The 19,599-nt window shown below is 49.5% G+C and overlaps 2 protein-coding genes across 3 annotated transcripts in view; one reads left to right on the forward strand and one right to left on the reverse strand.

The window, feature by feature from the left end:
* NCAPG2 (non-SMC condensin II complex subunit G2) overlaps positions 1-19,599 on the reverse strand; it is a 278,460-nt gene that overhangs the window by 175,983 nt on the left and 82,878 nt on the right. The window lies entirely within an intron of this gene.
* The window catches only part of DYNC2I1 (dynein 2 intermediate chain 1), a 49,229-nt gene that overhangs the window by 17,312 nt on the left and 12,318 nt on the right, over positions 1-19,599 (forward strand). For both annotated transcript variants that reach the window (XM_081243873.1, XM_081243874.1), the window contains exons 6-16: positions 2,769-2,824; positions 4,029-4,083; positions 6,740-6,805; positions 9,347-9,424; positions 9,987-10,212; positions 11,593-11,689; positions 12,873-13,002; positions 14,650-14,761; positions 15,463-15,554; positions 16,815-16,944; positions 18,797-18,969. In XM_081243873.1, the coding sequence (XP_081099999.1) occupies positions 2,769-2,824; positions 4,029-4,083; positions 6,740-6,805; positions 9,347-9,424; positions 9,987-10,212; positions 11,593-11,689; positions 12,873-13,002; positions 14,650-14,761; positions 15,463-15,554; positions 16,815-16,944; positions 18,797-18,969 (1,215 nt within the window). The remainder of the gene's footprint in view (positions 1-2,768; positions 2,825-4,028; positions 4,084-6,739; positions 6,806-9,346; positions 9,425-9,986; positions 10,213-11,592; positions 11,690-12,872; positions 13,003-14,649; positions 14,762-15,462; positions 15,555-16,814; positions 16,945-18,796; positions 18,970-19,599) is intronic.

The following is a 19,599-nucleotide window of genomic DNA, read 5'->3' on the forward strand; positions in this document are numbered from 1 at the left end:
CCCTCTGTGGGTGCTACCTGTCCTCATGACCCCCCCCCCAAGTTGATCCTGCGCCTGCAGCCCCAGTGCCTCTACCACACCTTTCTTTGCAGTGGGACCAGAACCCACTGTGTTGCCCACAGCCCACTGCCCTCCTTTGGCCCAGGACGTGGGTCGTTCTTCTTAGCAGCTCTAGGACAGCACCGTGTGTCACACGTACACACACACGTGGTCTGAGCCCCGGGCCTGCCTTGGATCAGCCACACGGTGTGTTCGTGTTCCTCACCACTGCCTTGTCAGCAGGCGGAGAGCCGGTGACTGAGCACGAGAACCTTGTGGACAGGTGTTTATTCCCCTTGTCTTTTGCATCTCTTTTCATAGATCAAAACCTTTTCAGGGTTTTCCCCCAACATTTTATTAAGAACATTTTCAAACATCCAGCAGAGTTGACAGAAATTCCACCACCTAGATCCTACCACTAGCATTTTACTGAACCTGCCTATTTTATATTCCCTTGATCAACTTTAATTACTAGAAATGACATGCTTCATTCCCCACAGAAACACCTTTCTTAGACATGTCATGTGTATACCTTTGGCTTTCATTAAAGGTGGATATAAGAGATGGTCCCACAAAGAACACTATTCTGCCTCTTTATAAAATCTATGCCTCAACAGTGCTCCTTACATAAGGGTTAACATAATGTTAGTACCAGGACGGTTGACAAACTTCCTTTTTAGCCAATTTGTTCATATTTGTTGACGGTCCGCTGTGCGCCAGCCACTGTTCTAGGTGCTAAGGACACAGCTGTGAACAAAACAAAGGTTCTTATTTCCATGGGGCTTGCACTCCATTGAAGAAGCCATGCAATAAAGAAATAAACAAATGAGTAGGTGATATAATAATGTCAGGAGTGATTGGTGAGCATCGTATAATTAGCATTTTCTTTGTATTGGCTTTCAGGTACTCAAAATATACTTTTCAGCTTAGTTACTGTGTTAGCCTGGTGATTGGTGTAATTATCGCTGAGGTGACTATGAAGTGCAGGGAAACACTGGTAATAATGATGCCAGGACGGCAGGTGGAAAAGGGGACTGTTCCCGGGGATGTGTGCTCCCCTGAGCAAGTGCTCACTTTATATGGATTCTGATTCATTACTTTCATTACATGTGTCTTTTAATGTGTGCCTGCTGCAGTTTTTGATTAGGGATGGAGAGGGTGTGATTAAGTATAATAAATACAACAGAGTGCCTTCTAGAGGTTGCTGACCAAGAATGACTTCTTTAGTGGAAGAATCCAGCATGACCTGGGGCACTGCCATCCCCTCAACCTCGAGTGCTGCTGTGCTCCTGGGCTCCTGGGCAGGTGACTTCACATGTTTCTGTGGACGTGTGCTTCTAGCGCAGAAGCCTCCCCACCAGCCCATACAGCTGGAACCAGGAATTGTGCTGATGGGGTGGCCCTCCCTGCTGTGTCACCTGAGCCCATGTGCAGCCTGGGTCCAGGCCCCAGCAGTGCTGGGTCTCCTTTTTCACTTAAATGTATTTCTTACAATTAACCTGATTACTTTTTCTTCTTTTTTATATCTAGATAGTCATTAAGTCATTTTTTCCTACCTAGCACTCTCGATTTCATTCTTTTTCCTTTCCACTCTATTTTATAGACTGATGCCAGACTGTTCTTCCTGTTAAACATGCAATTATACTTTTTTCTAATTGATTTTGGAAAGATTATTTTAATACAGGAAGAATAAAAAAGTAAAAATTACCCATGACCCCAGACTCAGAGATAATCCATTTTGTAATATGTGTGTATTTAGTTGCAGTCCTTTTCCTGTACATAACTGAGCTTTCTAAAAATGCAAAATTGGAATTACACTCTTTTTTCTTTTTATTCTGGGAAATACTTTTTTAACACTGGGACGTTTAATAGCTGTCTGGTATTCTGTTGTGGTCATAACCTCATTTATTTACAGGTAACCTGATATTGAACATTAAGGTCAGTAATTTTTTTGATATTATAAATTATTCTGTGATGACAGATTGAAACTCTTAATACGTGTCTGACTGTTTTCTAGGAATAATTTCCTAGAAGTAAAATTAATTGGTCACAGAAAGTGTTTGAATAGTTTTAACTTTTTTAAGGTGTCTTTGCTACTTGCCCTGCTTGCGGGCCCTTCTTCCGCTCCACTCTGCTTTTCATGGATCCCCCCCCACTGGAGCCCCACTGCCCGGCAGAGGTGTGGTGCCGCCTCCCCGCACCCTCCTGTCACCGAGTGGCCTGCCCCTCCCGCCAAGCGTGTTTCTGGCCAGTGCTTACTCAGCAGATGGCTCTCTCTTTAAACGACCTACCTTTGTACGTCGATTTTAATTTTGTTTTTAAAAATTCACTTAATTCAAGAGAAAGTCATTTAAATATTTTTCTATAGGTGCATGGATTTGTGAAATAGCCATGTTCCATATGTTTTTGAAAGTTTATAGTTTGAAAACGTGTAAGGATCTCATTTGATTTTCTGAAAATTATGTGAAGTTGATAAGTATAAGTTTCTTTTACTTAGGTAACATTACTCAGGTAACAAATAACCACCTTTTGGTGTACCTTATTCATCTCCCTTATGTCAAGTCTCTTATTTACTAAAGAGAGGTTGTAAAAATGGTTATTTTAAGAGATGCCTGTAACATCGATGCTGTTGTTAAATTTTGAGCCCATGACTTCTTTTACAGAGCTCACTAATTATGGTTAATTCATTATGATATACTAATTAATGGTTATGGAATTTTTTTTGATAGAATGGTGAACGCAGAAATCAAGGTGCAAGTTCGAAGAGAGATGAGACTGGAAGCCAGTAAGGAATATTCGTCCTTTGGTTGATTATTCTGTTTACAACACAGTTTTCACACAATGCTTCAAAATGAATTTTTCTTGTTGGGCCTGATTAGGGCCAGTAAGTGAGAATAAATTATAGATACACCTCATTTACTCTCAATGCAAGCCCTCTAAATTGTATTTTTGGAGTACTCGTGGAGCTTGGAAGCTTGTTATATAAATGAATCATTAGCTTGGGAGTCTCCGCTTTGCGAGGGGAGAGCGTCTGCAGGTGGCCTGTGGTTCACGTCCCCTAAACGCTAAGCGCAGACACGCCCGCAGATCCCCGCCGCCCAGTGTTTGCAAGTCAGGCAAAGGCAAGGGTGTTGGCCTGGCCGCTGCACATCTGCATTTTCCCTGGGATGTTGGGTGGCCCTTTGGAGCCTCATCTTTTCTGGTGAAGCTTGGATGATACCTATTTTGTGCAGTTCATGAAGATTACAGATTAGAGTTTGTGTGTAAACCCTCATTTTATATATGAGCTCTGGGTTATAATTTGTTCTTTGTGACAACTATATTTGGTAATTCTTTTTTGCAGATTAGGAAGACTCAGGTTAAATGCCTTGCCCAAATTCTTACAAGTTTGAACTAAGTTAGTACTTAAACCTGGGGGTGCAGATTCCTGGATTTTATATTGCAGATCTGCTGGAATGCACAGTGAAGCTTTTGCTTGGTTCTGTATGTTTTTAAACATATGCTGTATTGAATTGGTATGAATGTAAGTTCCAAAAATTGAGAATCAACTTGCAATTTTGAAAGCCTTTATTTTAGGTCCCAGGTAAACATATAAAATATGATTAAAGAATAGAACGTATTTCAAGATAAATCTTTCTTTTGGAAATACAAATATTATATTAAACACAAAATAACATTTGGGAGATTCTCTAATAAAATTACAGGAATATTCTAGAACTCTTATAAGGATATAGATTCATACACAAACACAAGTTTGTTAAACCACATAGTTTCTTCTCTCTCTACTGAAGATATTTCCTATCTTGTACTACTGCTGAAATAGTAAAAATAGTTTAGAAAAGGATTTAGTATTCATAGTTCTAATATAGCATCAAGCTACTGCCATTCTTAATCCCATCAATTGCTGAGCCTTCACTGGGATGTCAATGTTTTAATTTTCAAGTCTTCGTTTAAAATTAATTTTGATTTTGATCATATTTGCTTCCTAGGCATGCAGAGAATTTAGAGAGGAATAATGGGAAAGATAAAGACTCCAGAAGGAAGGTAAGACACTTCACACTGATTCTGTTATGCAGTGGGCGTGGTCCTGGGACTCAGACCCCGAGGCGGGCCTTGTTTGCAGATGGCTTATTTGAGTGGCAATTCCAGGAGGCACATATGATACATTTTAGATTAAAAGACTCAAATGGATTAAAAGTAAAAAGGTGGACAAGGTAAACCATCAAACAGCAGCTGTAACAAAGCTTGAGAGGCTGGACTAGAGGCGGAGGAACGTATGGTAGTAATAAAATAATTAGCTTGCAGGAATATGTGACAATTATAAATGAACATGCACCTCACAAAAGAGACACAAAATACGAGAAGCAAAAACTGACAGAATTAAAGGGAGAAATAGAAAATTCAACAGTGATTGAGACTTTAGCACCCACTTTCACTAATAGAATGACAGCATTTCATGCTAACAGATTAGACAATTTAGATGAAAGGGAAATTCCTGGAAGATATAAATTGGTGAAATTGCCTCAAGAAGAAACAGAAAGTCCGAGTAGATCTGTGGTTAGTAACAAAATTGTGTTAGTGTAGAAAATCTCTCCACAAAGCGACCCAGGCTCAGATGACCTCACTGGCGAATTCTGTCAAACATTTGTTATTATCACTGACGCCCTCACTGCCCCGCTCCTTACGTAGTTGTTTCACGTTGTGGACTAGGTGTGCGAGCACGTGTGTGTGCACACATGTGTGTATACTCGAGAAGCACATGCAAGTCATAAGGTGTAATAGTTTCATGTTCTGGACCACGTGTGCGTGTGTGTATACTCGAGAAGCACGTGTTGGTGATACGGTGTCACTCAGGACACCACAACTCCCAGTCTTCATCTTTTATACCACTTTCATAATTATCATCAGAAGAGTCTTCATAATGATTATTTAGCATCTCTAGAATTGTATACTATGGTGTTAAAATTATTATCAAACCACTTCCTAGGTTTTTGTTTTGTTATAGATAATGTGGCAAGCAGATTTTGGCTTCTGTTACTTGTGAAGAATAATCATTTTCTTTCTCTGATAGTTGTCTGAAACCCTGGCCTGTGAGGTACCTGTCCTTAGCATCTTGTGCCATGTCTTTACAGGTCTTTATTCCATATACGTACACAAAAGCACAGCAATCTTTCATAAACCAGGTCATGCAGCATGTGTTGTTTGATGTGAGGATGTTTTATTCATTGAGTTTTGGGCAGTGGTTGGATCCCTTACTGTCTAGCTGTAGCCACACCTTAGAAAAAAAGTTAGCCTTACAAATAATTCTTCCCACATAATCTTTTTTTCTATATTATCTTTCACAGTCCTATTTTGATATATATATTTGGGGGATTTGAATGCCTTTTTTTGTGTTTTATATACACATACACCCCATGCAGCATATACTGTTTTTCCTAATTTGTTGTGGAAACCCCTCCAGTTCTAATGATGCAGATCTCCCTCCTACTTTTCGAGGATAAATTTCTTTCTTTCTTTCTTCTTTTTTTTTTTTTTTAGAGAAGGGCTTTTATGTATTTTATTTTATTATTTATTTTTGGCCGCATTGGGTCTTCGTTGCTGCACGTGGGCTTTCTCTAGCTGTGGTGAGCAGGGGCTACTCTTGGTTGCGGTGCGGAGGCTTCTCATTGCGGTGGCTTCTCTTGTTGCGGGGCACGGGCTCTAGGCCCGCGGGCTTCAGTAGTTGTGGTACATGGGCTCAGTAGTTGTGGCTCACGGGCTGTAGAGAACAGGCTCAGTAGTTGTGACACACGGGCTTAGCTGCTCCGCGGCATGTGGGATCTTCCCGGACCGGGGCTCGAACCCGTGTCCCCTGCATTGGCAGGCGGATTCTTAACCACTGGGCCACCAGGGAAGCCCTAAATTTCTTGAACTGGAATTACTGGATGAAAATATATAGTTTTTAATGTTTTCCTCTGTCTCCCAATTTTTTTGGTAAGTGTTAGCCTTGTTCACTAGGCTTACAATGTGAGCCACATTTGTAATTTTAAAGTTTTGGTAAATCACCTTAAAAAAGAAACACAAAATTTGAATAACACATATAATCCAACATTTCTGAAATATTATTCTTTCAACATGTAACCTATATAAAAAATTATGAATGAGACATTTTACATTCTTTTTTTTGCCGAAGGAGCAAAATATGTGATGTCCTTTCCCCCTAAGAGAGCCCAGAAGTGATTCTGAAGATGCTTGGCAGCTCATTCTGGCTTATGATTGGGTCATATATTTTATAGCATCAACATGCTTCAGCGTTTATGGAGAGCCCACAATATGCCAGAATAATTGTTTGGACATGTGGAAAACTGCTCATTTTCTTCATGGTGATACGCCGTGTACTCCCCACTCTTTTGCACCAAATGGTTTTGGGTAGTGACGTCTGAGAGCTGTGCCTTCCCGGGGCCAGGGACCACAGTGGGATGGCCAGTTTCTCCCATTTTACCTGCCGCCTCACTAGCACAAGGAAGAAGGTTCACAGTTCTCCCCACTTCTTGGAAGAGAAAACCGAGGCCCAGAGAGGCTGAGTTCCTATGTGAAGTCGCACCGCCAGTGGCCCTCTGAGCCAGGACCTGCGTCCCCATGGGAGGGGGGTGGGCCCTGTGGCTGCCCTGGGACCCCCCCTCCGTCCCTCCACGCTGACCAGCTGTGCTCTGTCCCCCAGCACGGCCGCGAAGAGGGCCCCTCGACGTGGAAGCTGGCCCGGAGGCAAGGGAGCGAAGAGGCCTTGGTAAGGAGAGGACGTGTCTCTGCTTCTGTCCCAACGCGCGCTGTCACTCGTGTCCCGGCTCTCGCGGTGTGTTTTCTGGGGGTGGCCCCTCCTCCTTTTAGGCAGCAGGACGTTAGGACGGAGGGGGAGGTGCGTGTTCGCCCCGCGCTGCCCTCGGGTGTGCGGCTTCCTGAGGAGCGTGGGCTGGATGAGTCCTCAGCCTTCTTGCTGTTGCTCTGCGTTGAAAGCAGGTCTGGGGAGAATGGAAGAAACTGGACAGAGGCATCACAGAGACACAATTCAGGCCGTCGTCAGTGAGACACATTCCACGTAGCAGATAATTTTCAGAAATAAAAGCCAAACCAGAGGCAAAGGAAATGGCCCTCTCCTCCTGTAAGAGGCCATTGGTGACGCCAAGGCACTCTCTCCAAAACTGGGGCGTGAAGCAGAAGACTGTCTGCTCAGGGCCCCCGTGGAAGGTGGAGGAACACTTTCTTGGCACCGTCCTCCTGTCTGCCCCTGACGGGCGCCCTGGGCACCGTGAGGCCGTGGGTGTTTGCCAAGTGATGAGTTGTCGGCACACGGTGAGCTTGCGATGCTGTGAGTTTTGCTTAAAACTCCTGCGTGACGTCTGTCTTAGTTTCTCTTCTCAATCAGCAGGGTCCTGTTTATTGGTACCGTACACGTGGCATGTCACTCACCATAACGTACAGTGACTTTGTATGACGATGTGCCAAAAGCACCTTCTCGTGGGGCAGCTTTTTGGTCCTCTGGGCCTGCAGGGCCATGTCCTCATCCCCAGGGTCAGAACCGAATGTCCACTTTGAGGCTCAGCTGGCTTCTCTGTGGCTCAGATCACTGACTTCCTGGCACTGGTCACCACACAGCAGGGCACTAGGTTCTGGAGAGATGAAGCCCTTCCCGCCTCCTTCCTGAGCTCCAAGCTTGTCGGCCCCTCCTCCTGGATGGTCCACGCTCCCCAGGCTCACCCTCTGCCCTCCATCCCCAACACCTATCCTGTTTGAAACCCGAAAGCCTGCGAGTCGTCTCCTTGCCCCTGGGCAGATCAGCAGTGCCCACCTCTGCACCAGCCCTGCGGGTGGGTCTCACCTCCCCACGTCTGTCCTGCCTGCAGACGCCAGGCATGTTTTGTTTCTTCCTCCAGGATGGAGATGGAAGCCCCTTCGGTGACTGAATTTGTGGTGCTTGGGGTGTCCACCACGGGTGCTGGGGAGCTGTGTGGGTATGAAGCAGGTGTGGTGTGATCAGATTTCCTGCTCAGAAGGTTGTCTCTGAACTCCGAGGGCACGAGAGGGGACATGGCAGGGACGGTAGGGGCTAGGCTGGTGGGTGGCAGGGTTGGGGCGGAGGGCCGGCTGGCGGGCGGGGAGAGCGGGGTCCTGGCAGGCTCCTGGTGTGTTGGCTTGTGCGTGGTGGAGGTGCCCTGTCACCAGTAAATCGGGTGAGGGGGAGCGGAGGTGGACAAGAGAAGCCTTGGGGGAAAGTGTGAGTTTCCTGAACCTGTATTTCATTTCTGCCACCTCCTGGCCTGGAGACCTGGAACGTCTTTCTGCTCCGTCTTCCTGGCACCCTCTTCCTCATCCCTCAGACCCAGACTGGGTCGGTCTGAGGGTGACACGTGCAGCTCCCCAAACCTGCAGAGCACGACTGAGCACATGTCCACTGCAGGACTTACTCAGACTTCAGGGGAGAAACGGAGGCTGGCGGTGGTCAGTGATGGCCGGGCCAGGGGCAGAACAGCCCATCTGCCTGCTTGTGGGGCAGGGCTGTGGGCTGGTCCTGATCACTGGAGCTGTGGTGGGCCACACGGGACCTGGCTGGCGTGTGCTTGAGCACGTGTGTCTGTTCTTAACTGCAGATGCCGGGCTGTGATCGTGGGTGAGAGGCACAGTGGGGAAGGCAGTGCTGAGTGCCAGTCTGTGGGTTATTTGTATAATACCTTCTCTCTTTTTCTCTTTTTAAAATTTCGTTCCATTGGTTTTTTGTTTTTGTTTTTGTTTTTTTTTGGCTGCGTTGGGTCTTCGTTGCTGCGCACGGGCTTCTCATTGCGGTGGCTTCTCTTTTTGTGGAGCACGGGCTCTAGGTGCACGGGCTGCAGTAGTTGTGGCACACGGACTTCAGTAGCTGTGGCTCGTGTGCTCTGGAGCGCAGGCTCAGTAGCTGTGGCGCATGGGCTTAGTCGCTCTGCGGCATGTGGGATCTTCCCGGACCAGGGTTCGAACCCTTGTCCCCTTCATTGGCAGGCAGATTCTTAACCACTGCGCCACCAGGGAAGTACCACACCTTTTTTCTTTAGCCATCAGAATTATAGAGGTTTCCCGAAAAAATTATGATTGTTCACTGTTTTCTCTTTCTGGCTATACTTATAAGTTAGGGTATTTCTTTAAGAGTTGTAATTAGGTTATGTTAGTTTTATAAATATTTGCATTTTAAAGTTAGCAACATCAAGTGAATCTGAGAAAACATGTATTTTCCCAACCTATTTGCAAGAGTCAACTTATGATTGAATATTTTAATTATATGTTTGATTTCTACCTCTAGGAAATTGAAAAGGAAGACCTTGACTTAGAAAATGCTGGAGCTGATGAATATGCAGCCAGTTTTGAAGATGATTTTGAAGTAGGTATAAAAATTTAAAATTTTCTCAGCTTAAAGATAATTTGTTCTAAAATCAGTAACTTAATAGTGTTTTTCTCTTTTTATTGCTCTCAATACTCCATAGCTGTTTGATTTAGGTCTGGCACCTATAAAGAGGTTGCTATATGTCTACCACTGCTGACCAATATGATGTAATTAAGTGGTTTTTCTATTTAAGCTATTGTTAGTGCACTGCAATCAAATGCAATCAAATGTGTACGTATATGTGCACGTGTGTATTCATATATATGTGTACGTCTACATGGAGTATACATGTAGCACACATGTTTATGTGCACATACACTCCCATTCTCAGCACAGAGGCGTTTGCACATTATTGTTCTTTCAGAGCTCTCAGTGTACGTAGTTCTGTAGAGTTTATACAGATGCAGAGAAACAAACGCAGCAGTTTGTACAGATTTGTGATTCAGTGATGTTGAAATCTGTGAGCTGTAGAAGTCGCCCTGAGCCACACTGAGGACCACCTCTGTTTCAGGCTGTAAGCTGTGTGCTTTGTCCTGTGCGCGTCTGCTACTGTTTGCAGGACTACGAGGATGACTTTGAGGTCTGTGACGGGGACGATGACGATGCTGCACATGATCCTGAATCAGGAGAGACAGCGGAGGAGCTTCCTCCGGCCAGAAGGAGGGAGATACAGGAGATTCAGAAAGCCATCCATGCAGAAAACGAACGGGTCAGCAAGCTGTCCTCGAAGCCGTTTGAGAAGCAAGGCCGGACGGAGCGTGGCAGGGGGCCGGGGCCGGGGCCGGGTACGTGAGTGTGTGCTGGTCCCGCGTCGCTCCCAGCCCTTCTGCTCCGTGACGGCGCCCGGCAGGTGCTCAGCGCTGCTCCTTCCCTGCGCTGTGTCGTCTGTCAGCTGCACAGGCTGCTGCTTTTCTGGCAGAGGAACGTGAGGGTCGGCAGGAGGCCTGGGCGTGTCAGGGGCAGCGTGGCGGCACAGGGTCTGTTCCCTAGGGAGCTGTCCTCTCCCGGCGATTTTCTTTAGGAGATTGGAAGTGTATTTTGCTCAAAAGTTCTTGGCATCTGGGTATGATCAGGTTACTTGTAAGGGTCGGAGAGTTCTTTTCATAAACGCTCCTGACTGTCCTGAGTGCCAGGTGTCCTGAGGGATGAGAAACAGGAGGCGCTCGGTCAGCACCCTGCTCGCGGCCTCCAGGCGGTGCCCTGCTGGGATCCGGCTGTGCCTGGCGGGTCTGATAAAGCTGTAAGACAGCAGGAGAGGGCACGCTCTTTGCAGGAGTTCAAACATGTATCCAAGAGGAATGAGAAGACAGACTAAGATACAACTGAAATAAATGTGTAGACAAAGATGGGGGTCAGTCTGCATGGGGAGCACAGAAATCCCTGGGGGAGAGAGGCAACGGAGGCTGTCTGCATGGGAGGGTGAGGGCCCGAGCTGTCTGTCCTGGTGGGAGCTTTTGGCAGTTGATGGTGGGTCACCAGGCCAACGACCTCTGCACCCTGTGAACTGATGAACCCCTGCCCGCATCTGCCTGTTTTCTCTCTGCCACAGTGAGTGGCTGATCCAGCATTAAGTTGCATCTGTCTCTGTTCTTCAGTTGTTTTGTGCATTCACGTCTCAGCTCCCTTACCAGAGGACACACCTTTTGGAGGGGGAGGGGGAGAGTGGGGCGGGAGTGGAGGACTGCCTTGTATATGTATTCTTTTTTTTTTTTTTCTGGTACGCGGGCCTCTCACTGCTGTGGCCTCTCCCGTTGTGGAGCACAGGCTCCAGACACGCAGGGTCGGCAGCCATGGCTCGGGCCCAGCCGCTCCGCGGCATGTGGGGTCTTCCCGGAGCGAGGCACGAACCCGTGCCTCCTGCATCGGCAGGCGGACTCTCAACCACTGCACCACCAGGGAAACCCGTGTATTCTTAAATATTTCTAAACGTAGTGTGATTGATTGGCACATGTGTAGGAAGTGTTGCTTTGTTGCTGAGAGTTTTAGATGACGGTAGCTGAAGTGGTTCTTGAATGCTTGTAGAAGATGTTTAACACTAGTTATGTGTAAAGACCTTACTGGACATAATTGGTTTGCATGCTTCTAGTTGGTTTACTCTTGATTTCTTTTGCTTGAAGAAACGTTTCAGTGTCACGAAAACGCTTTTTGTGTGTGTGCAGCTGCAGACATTTCCCCCTCCGAAACCCCTGCTTGTGGGATTTTCCTGGACTTTGCGACAGCCTCACGCCGCCAGAAGAGTCGGACTCAGGCCCTTAAGCAAAAGTAGGTGTGTTGGGAACTTTGCAGAAGGAATTAGGGAGTTTTAATACACTTTTCTTCAACGTACCCTTAAAAATTAGCTCTTGTTTTGTTTTCACTGCTGGCGTTCAGGCACATGATTTCATTGTGCTCCGTTTCCCTGTGTCCAGATGTTGTGTCCTGGTGTGGGTGTGCAGTGCTGTAGACAAGCTCGGCCCTAGCATTGGTGTTAGTTCTGGGGCGCCCTGGGAGCCCCCATGTCACGGCTGCGGCAGGGTCACAGTCAGGGGCCCATGAGGCCGGTGGCCGGAACCCGTGAGCAGAGGGTCGGCCTGGCCCAGCCTGCGCCTCTGGTGCTGCTCCCTCCTGCCCTGGGGTTGGCGTCACTCAGGGCCAGCGCTCTGTTTCTCGCGTGAGGAAGCTGGGGATTCGTGGGTGAAGAGTCCCACACTGGCTCTGCCGCCAGGTGCCCGGGCGCTGTGCCTCCTGTGTCAGTGTCCTCCGTGGGTGCCGCAGGCCAGTCGTGTAGACGACGAAGCGCAGGCTCCAGGTTAGCCTCTGGTGGAGGTGGATGTGAGCTTTGAGGAGCCAGGGCCACCAGGTGTCAGAGTCCAAGCTTGCACGACTGTGAACTCAGAAATTTGCAGAATTCCTAGATTCATGAAAGTGGAGAACAGAATCTCAGCCCGTGGTCTGCTGTACTAAACCCAATACAGTCTGGGAGTAGATGCAAGAGCCCACCCAGATCTGGGATGGACGCGGTAGGTTTAGAGAGAGTGGGATCAGCCAGGGAGACGCACCGGCGGAGCGGGCTTTCCCTCCCCCGGGTCTCACGGCCGTCAACCTCTGCGGCAGCATGGCTCTGCCAGTGTCTTATCAGATGAAGGTGGGGGTGAGGGTGGACAGGAGCCCACCTGGCTGCACGCGTCCCTTGGGAGTGGCCAGGGCTCCGTCCCTCAGAGCAGGGTGGGCGGCGGGCAGGTGGGATGGGGGCCTGAGGGTGCCGACAGCGCAGTTGGGGGTTCAGCCCCGGGGCCTCGCTGTCCACGCGTGAGTTCCCACCTTAGTGACTGTTCGTATCTCAGGCTCCCACCTAGACAGAGCTTCACGAGCCCCTTGGCCGGAGCCGCCAGCTCCTCCTGAGGCTCCCTCCCCCGGCCCATTCTTCCCTTTGCACGTGGTTGATGTCACGTCATCTCGTTTCCAGGACACGCAGCACAAAGCTGCTCCGGCTTATCGACCTGGACTTCTCCTTCACCTTCTCCCTCCTGGACCTCCCACCAGTGAACGAGTACGACATGTACATTAGAAACTTTGGGAGAAAAAACACCAAGCAGGTGAGTACAAGGTTATCTACCAAGTGCGAGTACAGTGCGTTGGCAGGAGTTTGTGTGGCTTGTGTCCTGTTCTGGGCGTTAGACCTCGGAGTGGTTGTGAGGGATGCAGGCATCACATGCTCGTCACCTGGAGGTCGTGCCAGCATCCTCGGTGCCCTGGAGGCTCCTGGGCACGGATGTGGATCGCTCCCAAGCCCTGAGGACAGCCCCAAGTAGGGGGGGTTTACTGAAGGTCACCGGGAAGTCACCTCGGATCACTTGCTTGGGTTCCTGTGGGGCTGTAGCATCCTGCACTGCCTCCGAGTCCTGCACATATGTTCCTGCATGTAGGGACTCCAGGATCAGCGACCGAGTGCCTCCCAAATCCCAAGACACTGGGGTCACCTCAATATCCCTCCTGCCTGTTCCATTCTCCTCACCCTCCTCTCAAGGTCTTCCTGTGCCAGGCCCCCCACACCTGCCTGTGGATCCCCCTTGCCTTCCCAGGCTCCCCCACACCTGCCTGTGGATCCCCCTTACCTTCCCAGGCTTCCCCGTTACCTGCCTGTGGATCCCCCTTACCTTCCCAGGCTTCCCCGTCACCTCCCTGTGGATCCCCCTTACCTTCCCAGGCTCCCCCACACCTGCCTGTGGATCCCCCTTGCCTTCCCAGGCTCCCCCACACCTGCCTGTGGATCCCCCTTACCTTCCCAGGCTTTCCCGTCAACTGCCTGTGGATCCCCCTTACCTTCCCAGGCTCCCCCACACCTGCCTGTGGATCCCCCTTGCCTTCCCAGGCCCCCCTATCACCTGCCTGTGGATCCTTCTTGCCAGGTCCCTTTGTCATCTACCTGTTTTTCTCCATTACCTGGCTTAGGCCACCCAGCCTCTCCTGCCATCTACCTGCCTGTTGCTCTTTGTCCTTGTCCTGCCCTCTAGGCAACTAGGTGAGCCCTCCCTGATGACTTACACTGAGTGTCCTCTGCCTCCAGGGTTGCTACAGTACGTCCCACACAGCCCTGTCTTTCCCTGTAGTACTTCCAGTTGTTGACTGTATGACAGTCCACATCCCAACATGGTGGAGTCTTGGAGTCAGGGATTTCCTGGGACATTTTTCTTCTGTCCCCACGGTGCACCTATCAACATGCTCTTGGATGTATCAGTCAGTAATCTTTCACTGGGGAGGAGGTCACAGGAGGAAATTTAAGAAGCTGACTGTTTAACCCTGGCTTTGCAGCTGACTCACCCTGACCTTGAGCAGACTATCTAACTTCTTTGCTTGTTTTCCTCATCTTAAAGCTATTAGTATCAAAACTGTCTTTACTGAAGCATATACATTTTTGAAATAAATAAATTTGTGTCTGGTTTTGCAAAGCTGCTATGTTCTAAGAGAATAGGGTGTTGGTGGACCAGGTCATCGTATTTTCAAACCAGAGCTGAATTGTTTGTTGTGACTTTTTGAAAACACTTTTGAAATTTAGGCCCATATTTATCAAACGTTTAAGACACAACCAGTCTTTGCATGATGGTTATTTATGCCATGAGGCTTACTTTTGACAAACTAGAAGACTGTTATCATTAACTTAAAAATTGTTAGTTGTTTTCAGTAATGAGAAATGGCTCTGAGGTTGAGATCCAAAGCTAATTCAGCCCAGCTTTGTTTTTCAGGCTTATGTTCAGTATAATGAAGATAACGCGGACAGGGATGTCCAGACTGAAGAGGTTGAGACTCAGGAAGTGTGGACCCAGCACCCGGGGGAAGGCGCGGCCGTGTCTGGGGGTAACCAGCCTCTGCTCTCGACCCTGGGAGTTGTGTTTCCTCCCTTTCTTGTTCTTTCCTCCGTCTCGAGTATGGTTGTCACCACGTGACTGTGGAAACACCAGAGCTCTTCCAAACACCACCCTTAGCACCTGCGCGGAGCTGGAGGCCTGGGCTGGGCCCTGATCAGGGTTCACAACACTTGTTCCTAAACGGAGGGGAAAGAGCCCACACGCCAAACCAGCGCTTTGCAGATGGGCTTCTAGAACACTCTCTGCTCTTCATGTGGGGTAGTCTGTTCTCATTCTTAGAGAAGTTTCATCGTTAAGTACATTTTCCAGGTATGTTACATCAAGACAGATAGAAGCCCCTGGAATATGCAGAGTTGTGCTTGCCTTGGGTTCTCCTCGGTTACGTACGTGCTAAATATTGCTTTACTGGTGGATTGTTCATTCTGAGGAATTACCTCTGTTACTCCCTTTCCTCAGGGAGGTCGCATCCTAAGAAAATAACACACTTAAACGTAACACATACATAATAAACTGATGCTTTAAGTAGGATTCTGTTTACAGACTTCTGAGAAATCAGGAGGAGATCTAGAGGATGAGATGGGACCCCCTGGCTTCCCCTCTAGGGCTCCTGGTTCGCTCCTACGCCCTTTGACGTGTGCGACCGTGACCGTGAGAGTCGCGCTGGCTGGTTTCATGTGCACTGTTTTTCAGGGAGTGAGCGGAGAGGCCCCCTTGATGCCGCCACCGTCATCCCGAAGGTCAACACGCCCCGCCTGTGCAGCTTCCTCCGGGCCGCTTGCCAGGTGCGCTCTGCCCTGGGCAGGGACCCCAGCAGCTTCTGTGGCTGCAGGCACTGTCTGTGTGTTTGGATTCTGTACTGTAATGTTGGTTGCTTGCATTTTAAAATGAATATAGACTAAAAAACAGATATACAAAGTCGGCAAGGTGAGCACACATCTAGGGTATTTGAAACTAGTAAACTCATGACTTTAAAAACTGGTTATGGAAATCTTCAAAGTCCGTACAAAGGTCGAGGGGCGGCAGGTGGCCGCCGCGTGCTTCAGAGGTCCCGGCTTGCAGCCCTTCACCTCTTGAGCCCCACCACGCACCCCTCAATTACGTCAAGCAAACCACGGTCACCGTCCTGGTCCCGCCATGGGTGTTTCCGTATGAGCCCCTGGAGGAAGAGGATCAGAATCAGTAATGTTTCTCAGTACATCCAGCGTAAGGTCGGCGTTTGTGTTTCTTCACTCTCTCGTGCTGTTTCCACGTCAGCTCAGAATTCAAGTCTAAAGCACCGATAAGTATAATACACATGAATCCGACATGTAGATTCAGAATGAGACTGTCCTCAGCCCCGTGCTGGATGCCTGGTGGTGGTCTCCGAGCTGCGTTACGGAGAGTCTGTGCTTTACGAGATACGACCGTGCTTTCACACGCTTGCACGTGAAGTCAGCCACTCTCAGTGAGAGTTCACACGCTCGGGTGCCGGGTGACGTGGAGGAAAGGTGGGCTGGAGCAGGAAGCAGGGGTGGCGGGGGGTCAGAGACCTTTATCTCACCCCTGGGCCTCCCGCCCCGTCCTGTCTGTTCTCAGCGGGTGCCTCTCCTGAGTCCACCTCGCCTTTGTCTTCCCCATTGTCGTCCTGAGCATGACCCACGACCCATGAGGGCAGTGACGGTGATTTGCTGTCACACTGGGTCCTTACCGCAGCCCGGTGAGCAGGACGCGGTGCTGTAGGTGGCATTTCCATGCCCCTGTTTCTTCTAGAAAAGCTGGAGGGTCCCTTTCCCCACTCCCGTTATTTTAGCAAAAGGTTTACTATGAAAAATGACATCCAGTGTTAAATAATGGCTCTGGAGTTTACATTAATGGAACTTTACTGGGTAGTTTCTATTATTGTGCGGAAAGGAGAAAGTAATTTCCTTCTGTCCGTTTACTGATGTCCTGGACTTAGGCAGTTATTTTAAGAAACAGGTAAGATCAGGTAGTGCTTTGTTTTATCTTGTAAAATGAGTCCATTTGAGAGTGTTGAAGAAGGACTGCTCGTGTGTCTTTGAAAGGTGATTGCGGTTCTGCTTGAGGAGGATCGGGTGGCGTCAGAGCCGAGCTGGACACCCCGGGCGCAGGACTGCACCCTGCGTTTCAGCGATAGCTCCGCGCAGCTGAACACCAGCTTGCCGTTCCTTCAAAGTAAGCGGTCCTCAAAGTAAACACTCACGTTGAGACAGTGACCATTACTGCTACACCCTGTGTTAGCAGGGGGATTACCGAACAGGGAGCGGAGGTTCAGCTTCTACAGACTCGAGCGCGTGTGTCACAGGAATGACGGGCACTCACGGCTAGAGGGACGGGGGGAGCAGCGTGAGGGAGCGTCCAGGTGGGAGTCGTGTGGTTAACTGAGCCCAGCGCTGACTTAGATTTAAGTTGATCCGTGGTTACAGAGCATGAAATTCACCGAAGTGAAGCCTGTGTCATCACAGGTGGAGTGGAACTGCATGTGGTCATAAACAAAACAAACTGCGTGTGCATGACCAAGTGTAAATTGCTTAAGCAGGTCGCCTCCTTGCTTTTAAAACAAGTGGCTGGTGAGGGCTTGGGTGGCAACCATGGTCCTGGTCTGCGTGGAGAAGGGCGAGGAGTGCACGGGCCCCGCAGTCAGCCCTGCCGGGTGCTTCTGGGCCTGCATGACCCGGTGCATTGATGCCGCTTGTTCTAGAAGTTCCTCTATCCTGCCTGCTATAGAGATCTAGATTTGTATCCATACCTCTGCATTGACCATTAGCACAAATGGCATTGCTAATTTAAAAAACTCATGTTGGGCTTCCCGGGTGGCGCAGTGGTTGAGAGCCCGCCTGCCGATGCAGGGGACACGGGTTCGTGCCCCAGTCTGGGAGGATCCCACATGCCGCGGAGCGGCTAGGCCCGTGAGCCATGGCCGCTGAGCCTGCGCATCCAGAGCCTGTGCTCCGCAATGGGAGAGGCCACAACAGTGAGAGGCCCGCGTACCGCAAAAAAAAAAAAAAAAAAAAAAAACCAACTCATGTTGTTTGAGGGTATTTTTGTTTTTAAGAGGTAAGAGTTATCCTGTTAGAAAAACAATAAATCATTGCATCTATAGCATTCAAAATGCAGCTGTCCACACCACCACCTCCCCCTGCAGCCCAAGAAACAGGAATTAAAGCAGTGCTTTCCTCCAGGAGCTGATAAGCGATGGTGGCTTCACAGAGCCGGGGCTGGGGGCCGGGTCGTGCTTGTTCCAGAACCCTTAGGTAGAGACAGAGGACGCACGGGTGTTGTCTGGGACTTGCCCCTTAGTTCCGAGTGTGGGCAGAGTGGAGGTTTTTCTTGTGTTTTGTTTTAGTAAAGTGAGTTTTGAGGTAACGGGAGAGGAGATTGGGATGGCAGGTGTCCTTGACCTGGGCCTGGTTCACGTTACCTGGATCTGAGCTCCAAGGGAGTGACACGGGACCCTCACAGAGTCCACTCGATGCCACCGTCGCCAGGAAACGTGCAGCGCTGGTGGCCCACTCATTCTTCTTGATACTCAGGAGTGTGTGCAGTGTCCCAGGCCTCAGAGCCACAGTGGACAGACAGACAGACAGAAATCCTGCCTCTGTAAGTGGACCGAACGAGGGGAACAGACAGTGTATCTGAGGGATGGATATCAGGAGGAAGATGGGTGTCAGGCAGGGTCCCGTTGCCGGGGGAGAAGGCACTGATGGGGCAGCTGTGACACCCCACCCAGGTCACCTCTGCTCCCATGGGCCCGTGGGAGTAGCTGATGGACAGCGGAGTCCCAGGCCGCTTTGTGCCGAGCGTGGAGGAGGGTGGCTTCCAGCAAACGAGGCCAACTTGGACGTTTTCAAGTCGAGCTTGGCCATTTGTCAAAACCCCGATTTCAGGTGCGGGCATCTTCGGAAGACCATGTTTATTTCTTCATTAAGCTGAAATGTATCTGAATAATCTTAAGTATGTTAGTTTCACGTGGCAGATCACTGGCAGATCACTAAATGCAGAAACATTTTTCTTGTCTTATCCTCAGACCGGAGAGTATCCTACCTGCATGCCTCTCAGGTTCAGAGGCGGATGGTGGTGTCCGTGCATGGCAGACCTGGGAAGGCCTTCGCGCCCCTGCTGGACAGCAGATACGTGCTCTGCGTGTGGGACATCTGGCAGCCGTCGGGGCCCCAGAAGGTCCTGATATGCGAGTCGAAGGTATAGCCTGGGAGAGCTGTGGGTGTCACTAGCAGAGGGCAGGCACCAGGAGGGCGTCCAAGGCCACTGCTTTCTGTCCCTGCCGCCCCAGCTGTGTGCAGGGTGACGAGGTGCAGAAACTCCTAGCTGGAAGGACCAGCTCGACGGAGGGGCCAGGTTACCGCAGCCTCTCGGTCCCTGGCATTCAGCACTGTCGTGGCTGTGACTTAATGGAAACACTGGCTCTGGCACCCCTGGGATCCCAGAAGTGTGCTTCCTGGCTTGCTCCACTTGGTCCGGATATTGTAGAGCTTTCTTAATGTGCCTGAGATTTTCCAAGTCCTTGGCCTTGTGCGTTTCCTGCCCCTGGTTAGCGGGGCTGTGGTGTGATGACCACGCGGATACAGTGGGAGAGCTGCCCTTTTACGTGTGTGTTTCTAGTCATGTGCGCCTTGACCTCAAAGTCGTCGATTTCCTCCAAAGCTGTGGAGAAGGATAACTTTTATGGGTATCAGTTTTGGGGGCTTGAAAATAACAACTTACTGTGATGCAGGATGTAAATAAAATGGCAGGAGGGCTCAGCCCTTCTGGGCCACCTGATGGGGCTGAATGGAGGCACCGTGGCCACGCCCCGCAGCCGCCATCCCTCCC

This window comes from Mesoplodon bidens (assembly GCF_964165515.1).
Source record: "Mesoplodon bidens genome assembly, chromosome: 9".
NCBI classification, from domain to species: domain Eukaryota; kingdom Metazoa; phylum Chordata; class Mammalia; order Artiodactyla; family Ziphiidae; genus Mesoplodon; species Mesoplodon bidens.